General features: G+C 32.2%; 2 protein-coding genes across 6 annotated transcripts in view; both read right to left on the minus strand.

The window, feature by feature from the left end:
* Positions 1 to 1,561, minus strand: part of ltl (larval translucida) — a 41,957-nt gene extending 40,396 nt beyond the window's left edge. The window contains exon 1 of the mRNA XM_067051091.1: positions 1,547 to 1,561. The gene's annotated coding sequence lies outside the window, so the exon portion shown is untranslated. The remainder of the gene's footprint in view (positions 1 to 1,546) is intronic.
* A 4,066-nt stretch (positions 1,562 to 5,627) lies between these two features.
* LOC106684392 (large proline-rich protein BAG6) overlaps positions 5,628 to 15,440 on the minus strand; it is a 46,202-nt gene continuing 36,389 nt past the window's right edge. For 2 of the 5 annotated variants that reach the window (XM_024362549.2, XM_067051096.1), the window contains exons 14-22: positions 15,047 to 15,150; positions 14,175 to 14,282; positions 13,344 to 13,535; positions 13,161 to 13,269; positions 12,957 to 13,084; positions 12,699 to 12,875; positions 7,425 to 7,679; positions 6,846 to 7,002; positions 5,628 to 5,846 (exon numbers count right to left, since the gene is read on the minus strand). In XM_024362549.2, the coding sequence (XP_024218317.1) occupies positions 5,647 to 5,846; positions 6,846 to 7,002; positions 7,425 to 7,679; positions 12,699 to 12,875; positions 12,957 to 13,084; positions 13,161 to 13,269; positions 13,344 to 13,535; positions 14,175 to 14,282; positions 15,047 to 15,150 (1,430 nt within the window). In that variant the 3' untranslated portion in view covers positions 5,628 to 5,646. The remainder of the gene's footprint in view (positions 5,847 to 6,845; positions 7,003 to 7,424; positions 7,680 to 12,698; positions 12,876 to 12,956; positions 13,085 to 13,160; positions 13,270 to 13,343; positions 13,536 to 14,174; positions 14,283 to 15,046; positions 15,151 to 15,440) is intronic. The other 3 variants (XM_067051097.1, XM_014426447.3, XM_014426446.3) reach the window with 3 other exon arrangements.

Consider the following 15,440-nt stretch of genomic DNA (forward strand, 5'->3'; position numbering starts at 1 on the left):
AATCCAAGCTTAAGTATGATAACAGTCAGAAATGTTAATCAAAATCATGTATGGAAAAAGCTTTTTATTTTTTTTCTCAATAATTAATAATTATTCAATTTATGTATATATTTAATTTAAAATAATAAATTGCTTGACTACTGTTTAAAAAATAAAATAATATAGTTTCAGGTGAACAATGTATTTAAAACTTGGAAGTAATTGAATCCAAAAAAATTTTGTGTTCAGTTTGATGAAACATTAAACATAAATCTCTTATTTTAATATTTTATTTAATAAAACATTAATATAAATGAAGAAGAATATTATGGATCAATACACTATAGTTTAATTAGATAGCGAACAAAAAATGAGTTTTATTAAAATGTTAAAATCTTTGAAATCAATTTTGTTATTTATGTTGGTATCGTATTGAGTGTGCAGTCAGTAACAGAATTAGACATTACAGAGCCCTGTGCTAAAAAATATTGCAGGACCTCTTTTGGCTAAAGCTATGGCTTCCAAGGGAGTCACCAGGTATGGAAAACCTATTAAGATGAAGAGGGAATCCATTTATTTAATTTTCCTATGGTGAAAGGTCATCCCCATTGTGCCACTCTTAAGTGTGATATATTTTATAATTATAAAATTAAATAAAATGAAATTTGGGTCATGAAAAATATGAGTTCCTTCTTCTTAATGATGCATTACAAACCTAAAAAACAATAAGAGACACACATTTTGAAAACATTTTTTAATTTAGATATAAATAACTTTCAAAAAGGATATTTTTTTAAATTACAGAACTTTTATAACAAATAAAATGAATTTCTGCTTATTTAAAAAAGCATTTAAAATGAAATAACCTTATTTTAAATTTAATCATATTACAACTAAATATACCAACTGTTCAACTTGATTATAGAAAACTATGTTCACAAGATTATCAAAGTATTCCACTCTTTTTTTTTTTTAAAGCAAGTTCAGTCTGTTTCCACACTAAACATACTCAGGAGGCTCATTGGGCCTGTTTGCACCTTTGATTACAGTTGCATTTTTGCCACTGACTGCTCTAGAGTGAAATAATGGATTAAATTTTAGTCTGAGCATCAGCAAAGAAGGAATCCTTCTGGGAGAATGGAAAAGAGGATAATATACTAATTCACAATTATGGTTGATGCCTTCAGTCTATTGTCATATGTTAACATCTTTTCCTACATCCAATTTAGGAGGCTAATTGTTCATTCAGAGAGAGATATGTAGCTTTAGAAAATAACAGGATAGCTCAATCTATAACAATTTAATTACATAATACATTTGTCAACATTATGTCTGTCTAAATGAATATTTATAAAGCATTTGCTGAGTAGGGTATTTTCAATAAACTTATCCAGCCCATCAATACTGATGGTGGAGGTAAGGTATGGATTCTGCTCATGAAGTTAAATTCACTGGAAAAGGGATAAATATTTGAACTCCCAAATGAAATAGTTGCAAGTAGGAGTAGGGATATCAAGATTAGATTGATATCAGTGAAGAATTTAAAAGTACATCATTATTTACTTACAAGCCAAAAGATAATATACGTAGAATAGTGCAAACAAATGGTACCTCAAACTAATTGAAAATTTTCAAAATATATTATTTAGTAATAATACCAATATGAGACCCAACAAAATAGTAGTCCACCCAATACAGAACTTAGGTATAGGGTTAGTAAATAAGTCCTATCGGTTTTTGTATTCATTTGTTTTTTATAATACGTCACGTTTTTCTGATGCAATTAATCCCAACAGAGGATTGTTTATCCTGTTTGTAATATGTAAACAGTTATGTCTGACGAGACTGTTTAAGATTTGGTCAGTATTGTGTTTGTGATTCAGCTGAGAAGATGGACGGAAATATAATGCATTATAGGCATATTTTGCTTAATTACTTCACAAAAAGAAAGCGAACTGCAGAGGCACATAAAAACATCTGCGGGGTGGATAACAGAGCGCATGTGCCAAAATTGGTATGCCAAGTTTCGAGCAGGGAATTTTGACATAAACGACCCACCGAAGAAATTGAAACCATTGGTGTTGAGGCGATAGTCGATTAAAATCCATCCCAATCAGTGCGAGACTTTGCAGAGGTTCTAGTATATCGCATACAAATGTAGAAAATCATTTACGGAAACTGGGCTACGTTTCTAGGCTTGATGTTTTGAGTCCCCCACTCTCTGATCAAAGCCAACTTGGCAACACGCATTTCCATTTGCGATTTACTGCGAAAACGATCCATTTCTTAAAAGACTTGTGATAGTGAATGAAAAGTGGATTGCCTACGATAATGTGGTGCGAAAATAATCTTGGTGACCTAACGACGAACATCTAAAGCGGGATTGCACCCAAAGATAATGCTTTATGTATGGTGGGATTTCAAGGGTGTTATTTTTTATAAACTGTTTCCACAAGAAGTATCGATCGATTCCACTCTATACTGCTCACTATTAACAAAACTGGATGAATCGATTCGAAGAAAACGTCCAGACTGGCAAATCGAAAGGGTGTCGTCTCCCATCCTGACAACGCTAGGCCCCACACATCGTTAGTCACCCACAATAAATTGTTAGCCTTTGGGTGGGATCTTTTGCCCGATCCTCTCTATTCACGGGACCTTGCACCTAGTGACGGTAATTGTTTACCTCAGCTCCCCCAAAATGGCGGAAGTCCAGTACAGACGAGAGTGTACTGGCGGTCCCGAACGGAGCCGACTATGGACGACTTAGGACAGGTTACGAAATTAAATACCCTTTAACAGGGAAAATTTTTGTCCCTGCACAATTATTCCTTTCTCCCTTCGTTAAAGGTTAGCTTATAATACACCACAATTTTCGGCAAAAGTTGCTATTACTTCTCCTGACTTATAAATATTTTATAATATTTAGACTACCACTAATTCCAGTCTCTACAAAATTCCTTAAGTGGAAAACGAACAGGGTGTCAGGGAGCACCTTGATCACTTTTTCGCTAATAAAGCACACACAGACATTCTCTGAACATGGGATTATTCTGCTGTTGGAGAGATGGGGTAAGGTAATTGAAAATAATGGGTATTCCATAGTAAATTAAAATAAATATGTGCAAAATATACTTAGTTTTCTTTCACCCAATAAACCAAAAGGACTTATTTGACAATGGTATAAATACTTAGTCCGAGGAAATAAACTTAACTAAAATAGATAAATAACTTTTATTCAATATATGAAATAGATATAAGAAACTGTCTCAATTTATTTGCAATGAAAGGAATCGGTCAGGACTTTCCCTCAGATAGAAAATTTCTTTCACAATGTGAATTAATTTTAATCAAACCCTCAATATTAAAAATCCCCGGAATGGAGAGTCCAAAATGAAAATACTTCACTATTAGAAGCATAAATCCTATAAGATGATCTGGTAAAAAATTTCTACCTGCCCTGGCATACATTTATAGCATCAGCAATAAATGGGAAAACATACTAGACTGGATGGCTAAAATTATACAAAAGAACTCGAAATTTAGAGAAATATCCTTTCTGTTTGATTTCCTTTCTATTTCATCAAGTTTTTAATTTTAAGCTAGCTGTAACACCCATCCTATGATATTGACCTCGAATTGCAACAGGTGATATGACTTACCCTTGAATGCAATTTTATTTGGTCAATGAAACACCTGTTAACATGTGAGGGCAGTGCTGGTATAAAGCTGGAAAACGAACGGCCTTGGGGCGTTGACTTTTTTCATGAAGTGGCAGTCCCACAAAATGAAAAACTTAACCCCTGACCATGGTTAGAATAGGTTGGTCACCTGTAGATAACTAGGCAAACATCACCTTCTAGGTGGATTGCCTTGAAAAAAACATGTGTAACAAACTTAACTAACTGTTTAGAAGTATCTACCGCTCAGAAAGGGAAATTAGATATTTGACTAGTGAAACATTTGAACTGAGTATCTTAATCACATAAACCTTTTGCAAGTGATGCTACAACTCTCTTCCTCATTCTCTCCATTTCTATAAGGGGGTTCCGGGAGGGATCATTTATCACTACAATGTTTCTAGTTAGCCTAAAGTCAGTTCTGAGTTAAAGCAAACATTATTCTAGGTATGTACACTTTTAGACATATTTTTTTTTCATTTTTGAGTCCATAAATGTATTGTAAACAACAAAAATTTAATATATGTGTATATAATTGACTGTAAAGATATAAATATAAGATGGTCAGGGTTGCGGTAAAAAAAAAAAAAAAATAATTTTAAACTATTTGTTCTTTTTTTGACCGCAACCCTGACCATCTTCTTATATTTATTACAAAAATTTAAGTACGAGAAGATGGTTGGGGGTGCGGTCAAATTGAAACACAAATAAGTTACACCACTTACTTGTGTTTCAATTTGACTGCACCCCCAAACCATCTTCTCCTTGTACGTCATCCATGGTCAACTATCTCTCATAATTACAAAAATTTTAAATTAATTTATTCTTATGTTGGTCAAGTTAAAAGATCAACTGATTTCAATCAAAACAATTCGTAGCTATAAAGCTGGATTCATACATTTTTAATACCATGCCAATGAATGTTCCCTTTAACTTTCACAATATTATATTTCCAATAAGCAGCAACATGATGGGGAAAATATTTCATACAGAAATGATTATTCCGAACCAGACCAAACTCTGTCTCTCTAAAAATTGCTCATGTTTTCAGTAACTTTAATAAAACATTCCAGAATAACAAAAATATTCATCAATACTTAATACACTGCTATTCATATATTTTGTTGTAAGTACTATTATAAAACTATTCATCAAAACTAATGCATTTGTCTAGATGAAAAGTTTTATAATATATATATATATATGATTATGATGATAAGGTAAATAAGACAAAATCAAAATAATACCATATTGAAGGTAAGAATATTTATTAACTTAAACTATTACAATGAGACCATAACAAAATTATGATGGGAAACAAAATATTCACAAAATAATTACAAATTTTATTCATAAATAGAAGCACAATGTATAAAAAAAAAGTAATGAAGTATTTGTATTAATATTATTAGTTTAATGGCATGTTTGAAGAGTCAATGAGTTCTTTAAATGGTCAAATAAAACTTATTATAATGAATAGTGTAAGAATTAAAATGAATTTTTTATAAAATCAGCAACATAACCCAATATTTACAATCCAAAACACGATATTAAACAAAACTTTATTAACTTAAGCTTTAAATGCAGTAAAGTAAAATATTACTAAATCTGAGCTTATACAAGGAGTATTTACTATAACTTTAATAGTCGAAATGAAATTGAACTTTACAAAATTTATGAATAAAAGGTTCGTTAACATGAACTAACACAAATAGTTTCATAACTTCATGTCACATATTACTAATGTGTTACCCTTCCCCTACACACACTTCAATCTATAAAATGGCATATCAAAAGCCAAGTATATAATATTACAATTAATGATACATACATAGTAGGTAGTCCACGCTGGACTAGACTAAGTGGTGTACTGAAAACCTGTTGCTTAGTTTTCAGTCATAAAATACATAATAAAGCTGCAGCAAAGTAGAATACAATATTATACAGGATAAAAAAAATAACAAAAAATCAAATGAATAGATTTATTCTATTTAGGCACAAAGAGCTTTGCAGCTGCAGGATACTTCTCAGGACTAAAATCAGGATGGTGCCTAAGCGTAGGGGTTAAGGTAGTCCTGACTTGCTCTTTGTAAGCAGCCCTCAGGGACGTATCACCTCCTGCTGTCTCGGCAAGGTTCGGTTCCACCCGGGCAACACCAGCTGCACCCAACGCAGTGTTCATACTCTCTGTGAAATTAATCAGTATGTTTAAAAACAACTCCCACTGGATAATATTTTATCCTAAACAATACTTTATATTAAAACAGAATAACTACACTTAAGCATATGTACATGCTTTTGGGTGGTTTATATTTTCTCTTCAAATAGGGATTCACTCATGTTAGATATAGCTGAAATAAAGGGAGTAGGTGTCTTTGTACAGAATGTTTGAAAGCTAGTTTACTATAGAAGAAAAAAGAACAGTTACAAAACTCGCCTAAAGATATTTTTCCACACTTTCTGCAACAGTGAAGTAAATTTTATGTTATGGATTTCAAATAGGATTAGGCCTTTTTCAGATCAAATGGAGAACAGATATTACTAATTGTAACTATTAGCAACAGAAAATAGGCAGATATTATGTTATAGCGTATTGTGTTTTAACTCCCTGATTTGCTCCAAATAGGGCTGGAAGAGCAGTTTACCATACACTTTGGCAATCATTAATGGTAGTGTATGATAACCTAGTTAAAATGTGATGGTCAAAACATCCATGGTGTGAATAGCATATGAAGTAAAAGTCAACCATTACAGTCCGGAATTGTACTGATATCCACTCAAGGTTTCAGAGTGGCAGAATGTTACTACAACACACTTCAGTACCATAATTTTGTTATGAATGTTTATCAAGAAATTAAATCTCAACAAAGGACATTTATTCTAAACTAGCGGTACCTTCTTAAGACTGGCTTTAAATGCTGACCACACCTAAAGAACTTAAGGATGGCTTAAATCACCCTCTACCTATCTCAATATAATACTTATTTAACCAGTAATCTATTATTTACTGATGCCTCTCCCCAATTTTTTAAGCCATTGTCAAAAATTATTGAAACATTTAAGCAGGGTGCCCATTCTGCCCCACTTTCTAAAAGTAAAATAGCATGTAACAGAGAGTCTACCAATCAATCAGTTCATAATGTTTTTAACTGAAATAGCAATAAATAAACAAACAAATGAATGTACCTGATATTACTCTTGCTAAATTGCCATGAGGCTTACTGGATGCAACAACCTTACGCCTTTTGCTGGGCATTCCTGCCAGGTAAGCATCACTCAATGGTCCTTGTACAGCTTGACGTCTTTGTCTTTCACGATCACGGCTGATAATAGGGACCCAATCCTGCAAATTTGTTTTTATTAACCAAAGCACAATCAACATATTAAAAAATGGGATCAAAATATACCTATTTGTATAATAAAATATTAAATAAACATCAAATATGATTATTACATCTATTTAATGGTTTAAAATGAAGTGTGTTCATTATATTTTCAATCATAAGTATCAATTCATCTGTCCTAGATGTAGGTAATTCATTAAGGTTTTAATAGATTCTAAATATGAAAATATATTTTTAGTAACTAGTAATGGGAAATTCATAGTATAAATTATTTGATATTTAAAAAAAATAAAAAATTAATTGATAGATAAAACAAATATAAATAAAAAGTTACCACCCTTGAGTTAATTCATCATCTTAAAATATAAATATTAATATAATTTCATTTTATTTTCTTCAAATAAATATGACTTGTACTTACTGGTGGAACAGTGTTGTGCCACTGCTCTGCTCCAAGAATGACATCAGGTAGCTGATCTGGAATCTGATCAGACAGCGACTGCTGCATGGTTACAGAAGGTATTGCTGAAGGAACTAGTATTGGAGGAACAGGTAAAGGTGAGGATAGTAATGGAGGAGGAGGAGGAGGAGCTAATAATGGAGGAAGAGGAGCTAACAGTGGAGAAGGAGGAGCTAATACTGGAGGAGCTTCGCTAGCTACTTCAGTTTCCATTGCCTGTGTAAAGATTAATGAATAAATAAATTGCTAGTACTTAATTAACAATTATAATCAAGAAAACTAAAATAGTAAAAATTGTTCAAATCATAAACTGCAAATCACAAAAGTGGTTGAAGCAACATTATAAAAAGAAAAAAAAGAAGTTAGAATTTTTATTTTTTATTCATATAAATTAATAATTTGTAAACTGATGTATTTTAATTCTATTACCATTATTAAAAAATTGTGCAAAATGGTATAAAAACAGTTTTATTTAATTTTAAAATGTGTGCATATTTGTGAGTATGAAATATTTTAGGGGAGTGAACAAAATCGCTAGTTACAAACATTGCTATAATACAGTATACCCTGGATGTTTATAAAGCAGCAGTAGTTTGGCCAGGCCATATCACAGACTATATACTCTCTGTTCTGCCAACCTCAGAAAAATAACCCGGAAATGTAATAACATCCCTTTTTAACCTAATAATTAGTACAATTTTTATATTCTGATCATTGTTTATTTTATATTAATACTATTTTATTTCTTCTTTTCTTTCATTTGTATATAATTATCTTTTCACTTATTTTACGTAATTTTAACCCTACCTTAATTTACCTTTTTGTATCTTATTATCTTATTATTAGCTCTACAAAGTGGGGTGAAATACTGGCAAATAAATAGTTGTTAACTATTTTTGTTCTTTTGGTCGCACTCATGACAATCTTATTCATAATTTTACATTATACAGTTAATTATTCATATATACTATTATGTGCTCATAGTACATATAATATATGTCAACTTTCTTTTCTTTTCATTTTTATTTTTCCTTAAGGAATTGTGTAAATTTTTTTTTGTTTTCCTTTTTTTATCCGGAGAAGTAATTATTTTTTATTAATATATCTGTTGCGGCCAATATATGGTCCACAAATCGATTGTATGAACATATGATTAAATTTCTATGTATCCCAGATTTATTAAGGTGTATTAAAACATGCACTTCTTAAGGACGAGGTATTGCAAAAGACCCTGAAAAATTAATTCTTATTTAAAGGTATGCACTCAGAACTGAGACCTTGTTACATTTCCTTCTGTGAGGCCTATGATTCATTTAAAGAACTTTGCTCTCACTCAAATGTTTCATACTTTTTTCCAACTGAAGATCTTTCCCTCTTTAAAACCGTGCAGGAATATTACTATGAAGGTCTTGCTATGCATGAATCCCACTCCTGTGGGTCCTCTTGCCTCTGCAGCCTCAAAGGCTCATATCAATTATCTTCACTCGTTATCACAAATCAATCTTCCCTCACCAATGACAGCCAAGACCCATAGTAGTCCACATTCTATCAATAATAGCATAATTACAAAGTGTCCAAGCTTTAAGAGAGTCCTCAATAACCATCATTATAGTTTAGGTACAGATGAATGATCACTTCAGCCAACCAGTAATTCTAAAGATCTTCTTCCTCAAAACTCTAAAGTTGCAGGCATACCTCCATGTCCCAATTCTACATCCCACTCTAGTTCACTGGGTCATTGTAGTAAATTTATAAATTCCTTAGTGGTACAACACAAAAAACATTCTGTCTGTTCAGCTGTGCCAGAGCCACTTATTGACATTTTGTTGGAAGTTACCTCCATACAAAATCACTCACAACAGTTAACCTCTTCTTTAGTGTCTCCTGTCAGTCCTCTTGGTCCTAATGGGCTCCAGGAGCCTGATTCACTGAGGTCAGATCGTCCCCGCTACATCTGATCCTAATTTTCAATTCAACGACATTTCGTTAGAAAATATTTTCGTCCAAGATGAACACCAGAATCAAAATGCCCAGCTGCGTCAGATTCTAGTCACGCTAGCGACATTTCGCTGGTAAATAATTATCCACCATTTCACTCAAAATTGTGGTGCACCTCCAAGAGGTCCCCAATCTGTGGTCAACCTGAACCTACCCGTCTGACTCAGCCTGAAATTCTAAAATCTAATCAGTCTACTCCATTAGACACTGATAAAACCAATGACATTTTGTTGGATGTTACCTTTATACATAATCACTCACAGTACTTACCCTCTTCTGTGAGGTCTCCAGGCAGTTCTCTTGGTCCCACCAAGCTCCATGAGCTTGATCTCTTGAGATCAGATCGTCCAGCTTCATCTGATCTTAATAAATGTAACGACATTTCGTTAGAAGCTACATTTCTCCAAAATGGTTCATTACATCTCAATCCCAAGAGGTCCCTACTCAGTGATCAAAACCTTCTCCTCATTAGTGTTTCTGATTGCAACCACCCACCTCGGTCATCATAACCAGCTGATATTTTTTCCTAAGTGGTTATGCGAAGGTTGCCATGTTCATCAGAATAAAGTCCCCCATAATATTCTTGTGTATCACTTCAAAAGGTCTATTTATTTTCTTTCATCATATTGTCGTCTCAGATGCCCCACAACAAAAATACTTTACATATGCACTGTACATCTCATAAACTTAATCCGTCTTCTGTTCTTTACTGTCGTCATTTCAACTACTTGAGTCATTCTTTTGTTGTTCACATATCCTATTGATACCTTGTCTTACCCTTCGCGCTTTTCCATGATTTGAGCGGTTTTCTCTGAGCAGCATTCCCTGTGGTATCAAATACCTAATGATTTCTTTGATACTAGATAAATTTAAAGTTTTAAGCGGGCAGAATGGTGTGCTCTTTTATTACACCACTAGTTGAAATCCTGCTACAGTCATAACCCTGCTCGACCTGAGGCAAGCTCACTTTTTATAAACATTCAAGCCATTCTCAACTATCAACCTCTTACTCCCTTGACCAATGAACCCAACAGCATTAAGTAGACCACTCCTTGCCACGCCAGAAGATGTTATGGATGAGAACGTCAACCTACTGAAGCGATGGCCGGTAGTGAAGAAATTCTTTCAACACTGTTGGCAAAGATCAAGAATGGAGTGTTTGCATCAGCTGCAACAATGGAAGAAATCGACATTACCAACAACAAACCTTAACATCAGTGACCTCGTAATCATAAACGAGCAGAATACATTATTAAAGATTTGGCCTCTCGGAAGAATCATCACCACACATTCTGGGCAAGATGGGATCGTGAGAGTGGCAACTCTAAAAACCAAAAACTGGAGAATATCAGCGACGAATTATCAAACTAGTTCTCCTTAACCCCGTCAGTGTCAATTTAAAATTTTTAACAAATTTTAGGTGGGCGGTATATTGCGGCCAATGTATGGTCCATAAATTGATTACATGAACATATGATTTTTATAACGTCAAAAACAAAACAACTTCTCTCTATTGTGTTTTATGCTGAAAATCAACAGATGACGTCTTAGCGTCACGGTGTGCACACATATCGTCTCCATTGTCTTCTCACTATGTACTCGTAGTTGCCAGTATCCTGGCCATCTCAGTCTCTCCTCGCTACGCAATCATAGTTGCCAGTATCCTGACCATCTCCGTCATCTACATCATTTTAGTCAAGGCAGACTACTTCGGCTCATCCTCCAAGAGGACAAGGCGGGCGGACAATCGTCCTTTTGTCAATCTACCTCCATGAGAACATCCACTCAAGACAACAACCACAACCAGTGCCCCATCAATCGCTGGTGATATAAGACTTTTTTTTCTTCTCTCTTTTGTTCAATTCATTTAATTTTGTAATAATTTTAAGTTTGCTTTCTTCTTTTTTTTTCTAGTTCGTATATTTTCTATATTTTGTGTTCCTTTTATCATGTTCAATTATTTAAAATATATTAATAACAAAATTTGGCTTTTCATTTCTTTTCTTTTCACGGTTGGGCTAGTAAAGGTTCCCTTTGAACCCCTACCTGCCAGAACAATATCTTTAAAATTTGTGCCTTCAATTATTTAATTATTATCCTTTTTCAATTTCATTTTCAACACACAAATATATTTAGTACCGGCACATAATTTACTTCTTTAAGTAATTCAACTCTCTCAGTACAGGTAACACAAGTAATCAATAAAAAAAAGTAATTATAAATATGATCACTTCCAATTTCTTTATTAGTTTTTATTCTCCATCATGCTCATTCTTGCACTGGTCCAATGACCACTCTGAGGACTTTCCTTCCAAATTTGTCTTTAGTTTACAGCAAATTTGCTGAACGTCCAAGTCTCATTTCCGTGAGTTAAAATAGATTTAATAAGAACATTCTTTTATATATCTACAAAGGATAATGTTTGTAGAATATCAGATTTTTTAAAAATAAGTTTCAGATGGATCATTATGTCATTATGATCAAATTTACTGGTTGTATTTTTTTATACAGTTGAGAAATATCAATAAATAAATAAAATAAAAAATAAAAAAGTTTCAGATGGCTTCAATAAAATTCAACCCACAGAACCTAAAATATTTGGTGTAATAATCTTTAATAAGAACTAAGTAAATCACGAACCTTCAAAATAATATCTCAAATAAAGCACCATAAATGTATAATCAAGATACATCTCTCAAAATAATACTAGAATTATAATGGAGGTAGTTAAGAGTTGCAGTATAGAAAAACAAAAATAGTTTTCAACTATTTATTGGTGGCTAACATTTAAATCAACCCATACAGCAGGGCTAAAATAAAAAGATACAGAGTAGGTCATAATAAGATAAGAATAAAAGTGACATGTAAATAAAACAGAAATAAAAGGCGGGGGTATAAAAATAGATCCATATCAACAAACTAACATGAAACATTGTTTATGTTTTATTTGCATGCCACTTTTATACTCTTGCATTAGTTTTACCTGGCGCTAGTACTGGTACAAATGAGAGAATAAGACCTTTTAAGCTTTACCAACTCTTTAACTTTTATTCTAGCTCGGATAAAAGCTTGCAGTGAGGGTCAAAACACTGACCATTAATTAATAATTAATAACTATTTTTGTTTTGTTTTTTACTGCCAACCCTGACCATCTTCTAATTCACATAAGGTCAATCATCTGTATCAAAAATAAAATTATAACGTCAGTAAATATAACATGCTAAACTATAAACCAACCTGAGGTTGGTCACTCGATGCTTCTTCAGGAGGTGCTTCAGGCATTCTGTAGACAAGGAATGGCTGAATAGCTTGACTTGAGGTTTCTAATCCACTTGTCATGGCCCTTAGCTGGTTTACAATATGCACAACAGACCAGTTTTGTAATGCAGCTGGCACACCCACAATTATTCTTCTCTATAAAATAAAAGTTCAAAATCAATAAAACAAAATTCATAATATAAAACATAATAATTCAATAAAAAAAATATAACTTACAGCCAGAGTGGTAAAAATAGCTTCCAAACCTTGCTGACCATTTTGACAACAATACAAAAGAATAGATGCTAAATGACGTGCATAGTCATTAAAATGATTTGGTATATTTCTCAAAAATTCATTGTCATCTGAAAATTCAAGCCAATGATTAATCACAGGTTGGAACACAATTTATAAATAATAAAATACAAAATTATAACATACCTTCCTCTAAAACGTCTCTGATAAGTATGGGAATGGTGGTGTGATTCAGTTGATTAACTGTAGCAATTATATCTACATCACTTCTAAATGGAATATCTTCTTGAGCACACTATATGAGAAACATAATTTTAGTTTAATTAACTATAGAATCTGTAGGCCATAACCAAAACCAAAATGACTTACAATAGATTCAATTAGAGGTCTCAGCTCAGCATTAATCCTGGTTACAGCATCAGATACAGCCTGGTTCCCTTCTCTCCCACCAAGCAATTGATTACGGATGAAATCTCTCAAAACAGGCCTCAAACCAGCAAGAACACTTGAATTAGCAGTTCCCATGTTCAAAACATCAATAACCCTCATATTGCGAGCCTGCTACCAAAAGTTAATTTGTATTTCAACTTCACGACAAGTATGAATTTCGTAAACAGTAAATATGGAAAGATAACATTATATTAAAATTATAATATCCCTAAATATTTACTATAATATAAAAAAGGACTGTCACTATTTATAACCATGAGTATAATTTAAAATTATACTTCACAATAACAACATAAAAATACTTATCAACTTCATGTTTAAATAATTTAGAAATACCACTACTGAAAATAAAATATGTTATCAACTTAATAAGCAATGATTTTTTTAAACACAATTAAATAAAATAAATAAGAGAAACAGTATTGATTTCAAATTTCAGGTGATCAATTATTAATAAAGTGACAAAGGGCTACCCTTCAACACAAGGGTAAAATAACAATGGAAAAACTACAAAATGAATTAACTATTTTTTAACACATCAAAACTGCATGACTTACCAAATTATAAACTAAACAAGTGGAAGTTAATATAATTATGATAGAAAATAAAAGTATTAGTTGAAAAAACTGTAAGAATGATTTAACACTTCATCCTGCAGAGCATTATCAGTATATATCCTTTCCTATTTATATTTATAAATAATGATAAATAACACAAGAATTATAAGAAATGGGATTGTCTGCAACTTACGAGTGTCATAATAAAATCTGTAAAGATGGAGGCTCCTTCTGTATATGAATGGTCAGGCAGTGTTTGCAACATTTCAGCAACCGTTGTTTGAATAGGTAGTGTTAAATTCTGGAGAAAAAAAATAATAAAATAAATAATAATAATAATTAAGTTTTCATGCATTATTTACTTTATCGCATTATTTAATCAAATTTCCTTAGTTGTTATGACTTTTTTTGGGGTCAATTTGCATGAAATGAAATAAACAATATGCTTAACAGCATGTTTTAAAAATCAGCCTAAGGATTGGTATTGGCACCCATAGAAATTATACTTAATACTTAGATACTTAAATTAGATAGGTCTGCTAAACTCATTTAATAAAAGGTTTAAAACATAAAAAACATATAAGATCTTGATAACTTTTTTTTTTTTTCTTCAATGGATTCAAATTGCTAACAAATGAAAATTTTTTTAATAAATCGTATGGGCACCTATCTTTTTCTTTACATATCAACTTTTTATAAAAGCACTATATTTTCAGAAAATGAGTCTGTCAAATATGTCAAGATATTCTAATGAGTCTGCCAAAAATGTCAGTAGACACCCTACACTACACTTAAGAAATTTATACTTGTTCTTAGATTTGAAGAAGCATATTTCAACCAGCAGATTTTATTTCAAAGTGTTTAAGAAATGATTTAATATAGTAACTGAATTCATCAAATCAAGAAATTTTAGTGGAGACTAGTTTTAGAAAGAAACAAAATATGATGTGTTTTTAACAGTACCAAATATAATGTAAAATTTAAATAAATGATTACAATATTTGTACATCTAAAACTTTTGCTTTCAATCAATTTTTGTTTAATAATAGAATTCATGCAACTTACATTTACCTGCATTGGTGGTCCTTGTAAGAAAACAGTGATATCTCTAGGCAGAATGCGAATAACATTAGGACCCTGCCCCTGCCCACCACCACTTGCTCTCATTCCTGCAAAAGATCAGTTCAATATAAAAACAATTGATCAACTCATATGCACTATCACTGTAAACTTAAAAAAAAAAAAAATAATCAAAAATGAATTGTAATTTAGTTTAAATTATAAAAATACATTTTTTTTGGGGGGGGGGGGGGAGGAGGCAAAACTTCTTTAGATGCACTAGAACAAATTGACCTGGATCAGACAGAAAGCGTAACACTTACTATTCTATAAAGTTGAAATCATCGCTAGAGCTTCCACTTATGCTCAAAAAATTTGTAATTTAAGTGGCTTCTAAAAA

Source organism: Halyomorpha halys, unplaced genomic scaffold (assembly GCF_000696795.3).
Source record: "Halyomorpha halys isolate HHAL.00 unplaced genomic scaffold, Hhal_1.1 Scaffold577.1, whole genome shotgun sequence".
NCBI lineage: Eukaryota > Metazoa > Arthropoda > Insecta > Hemiptera > Pentatomidae > Halyomorpha > Halyomorpha halys.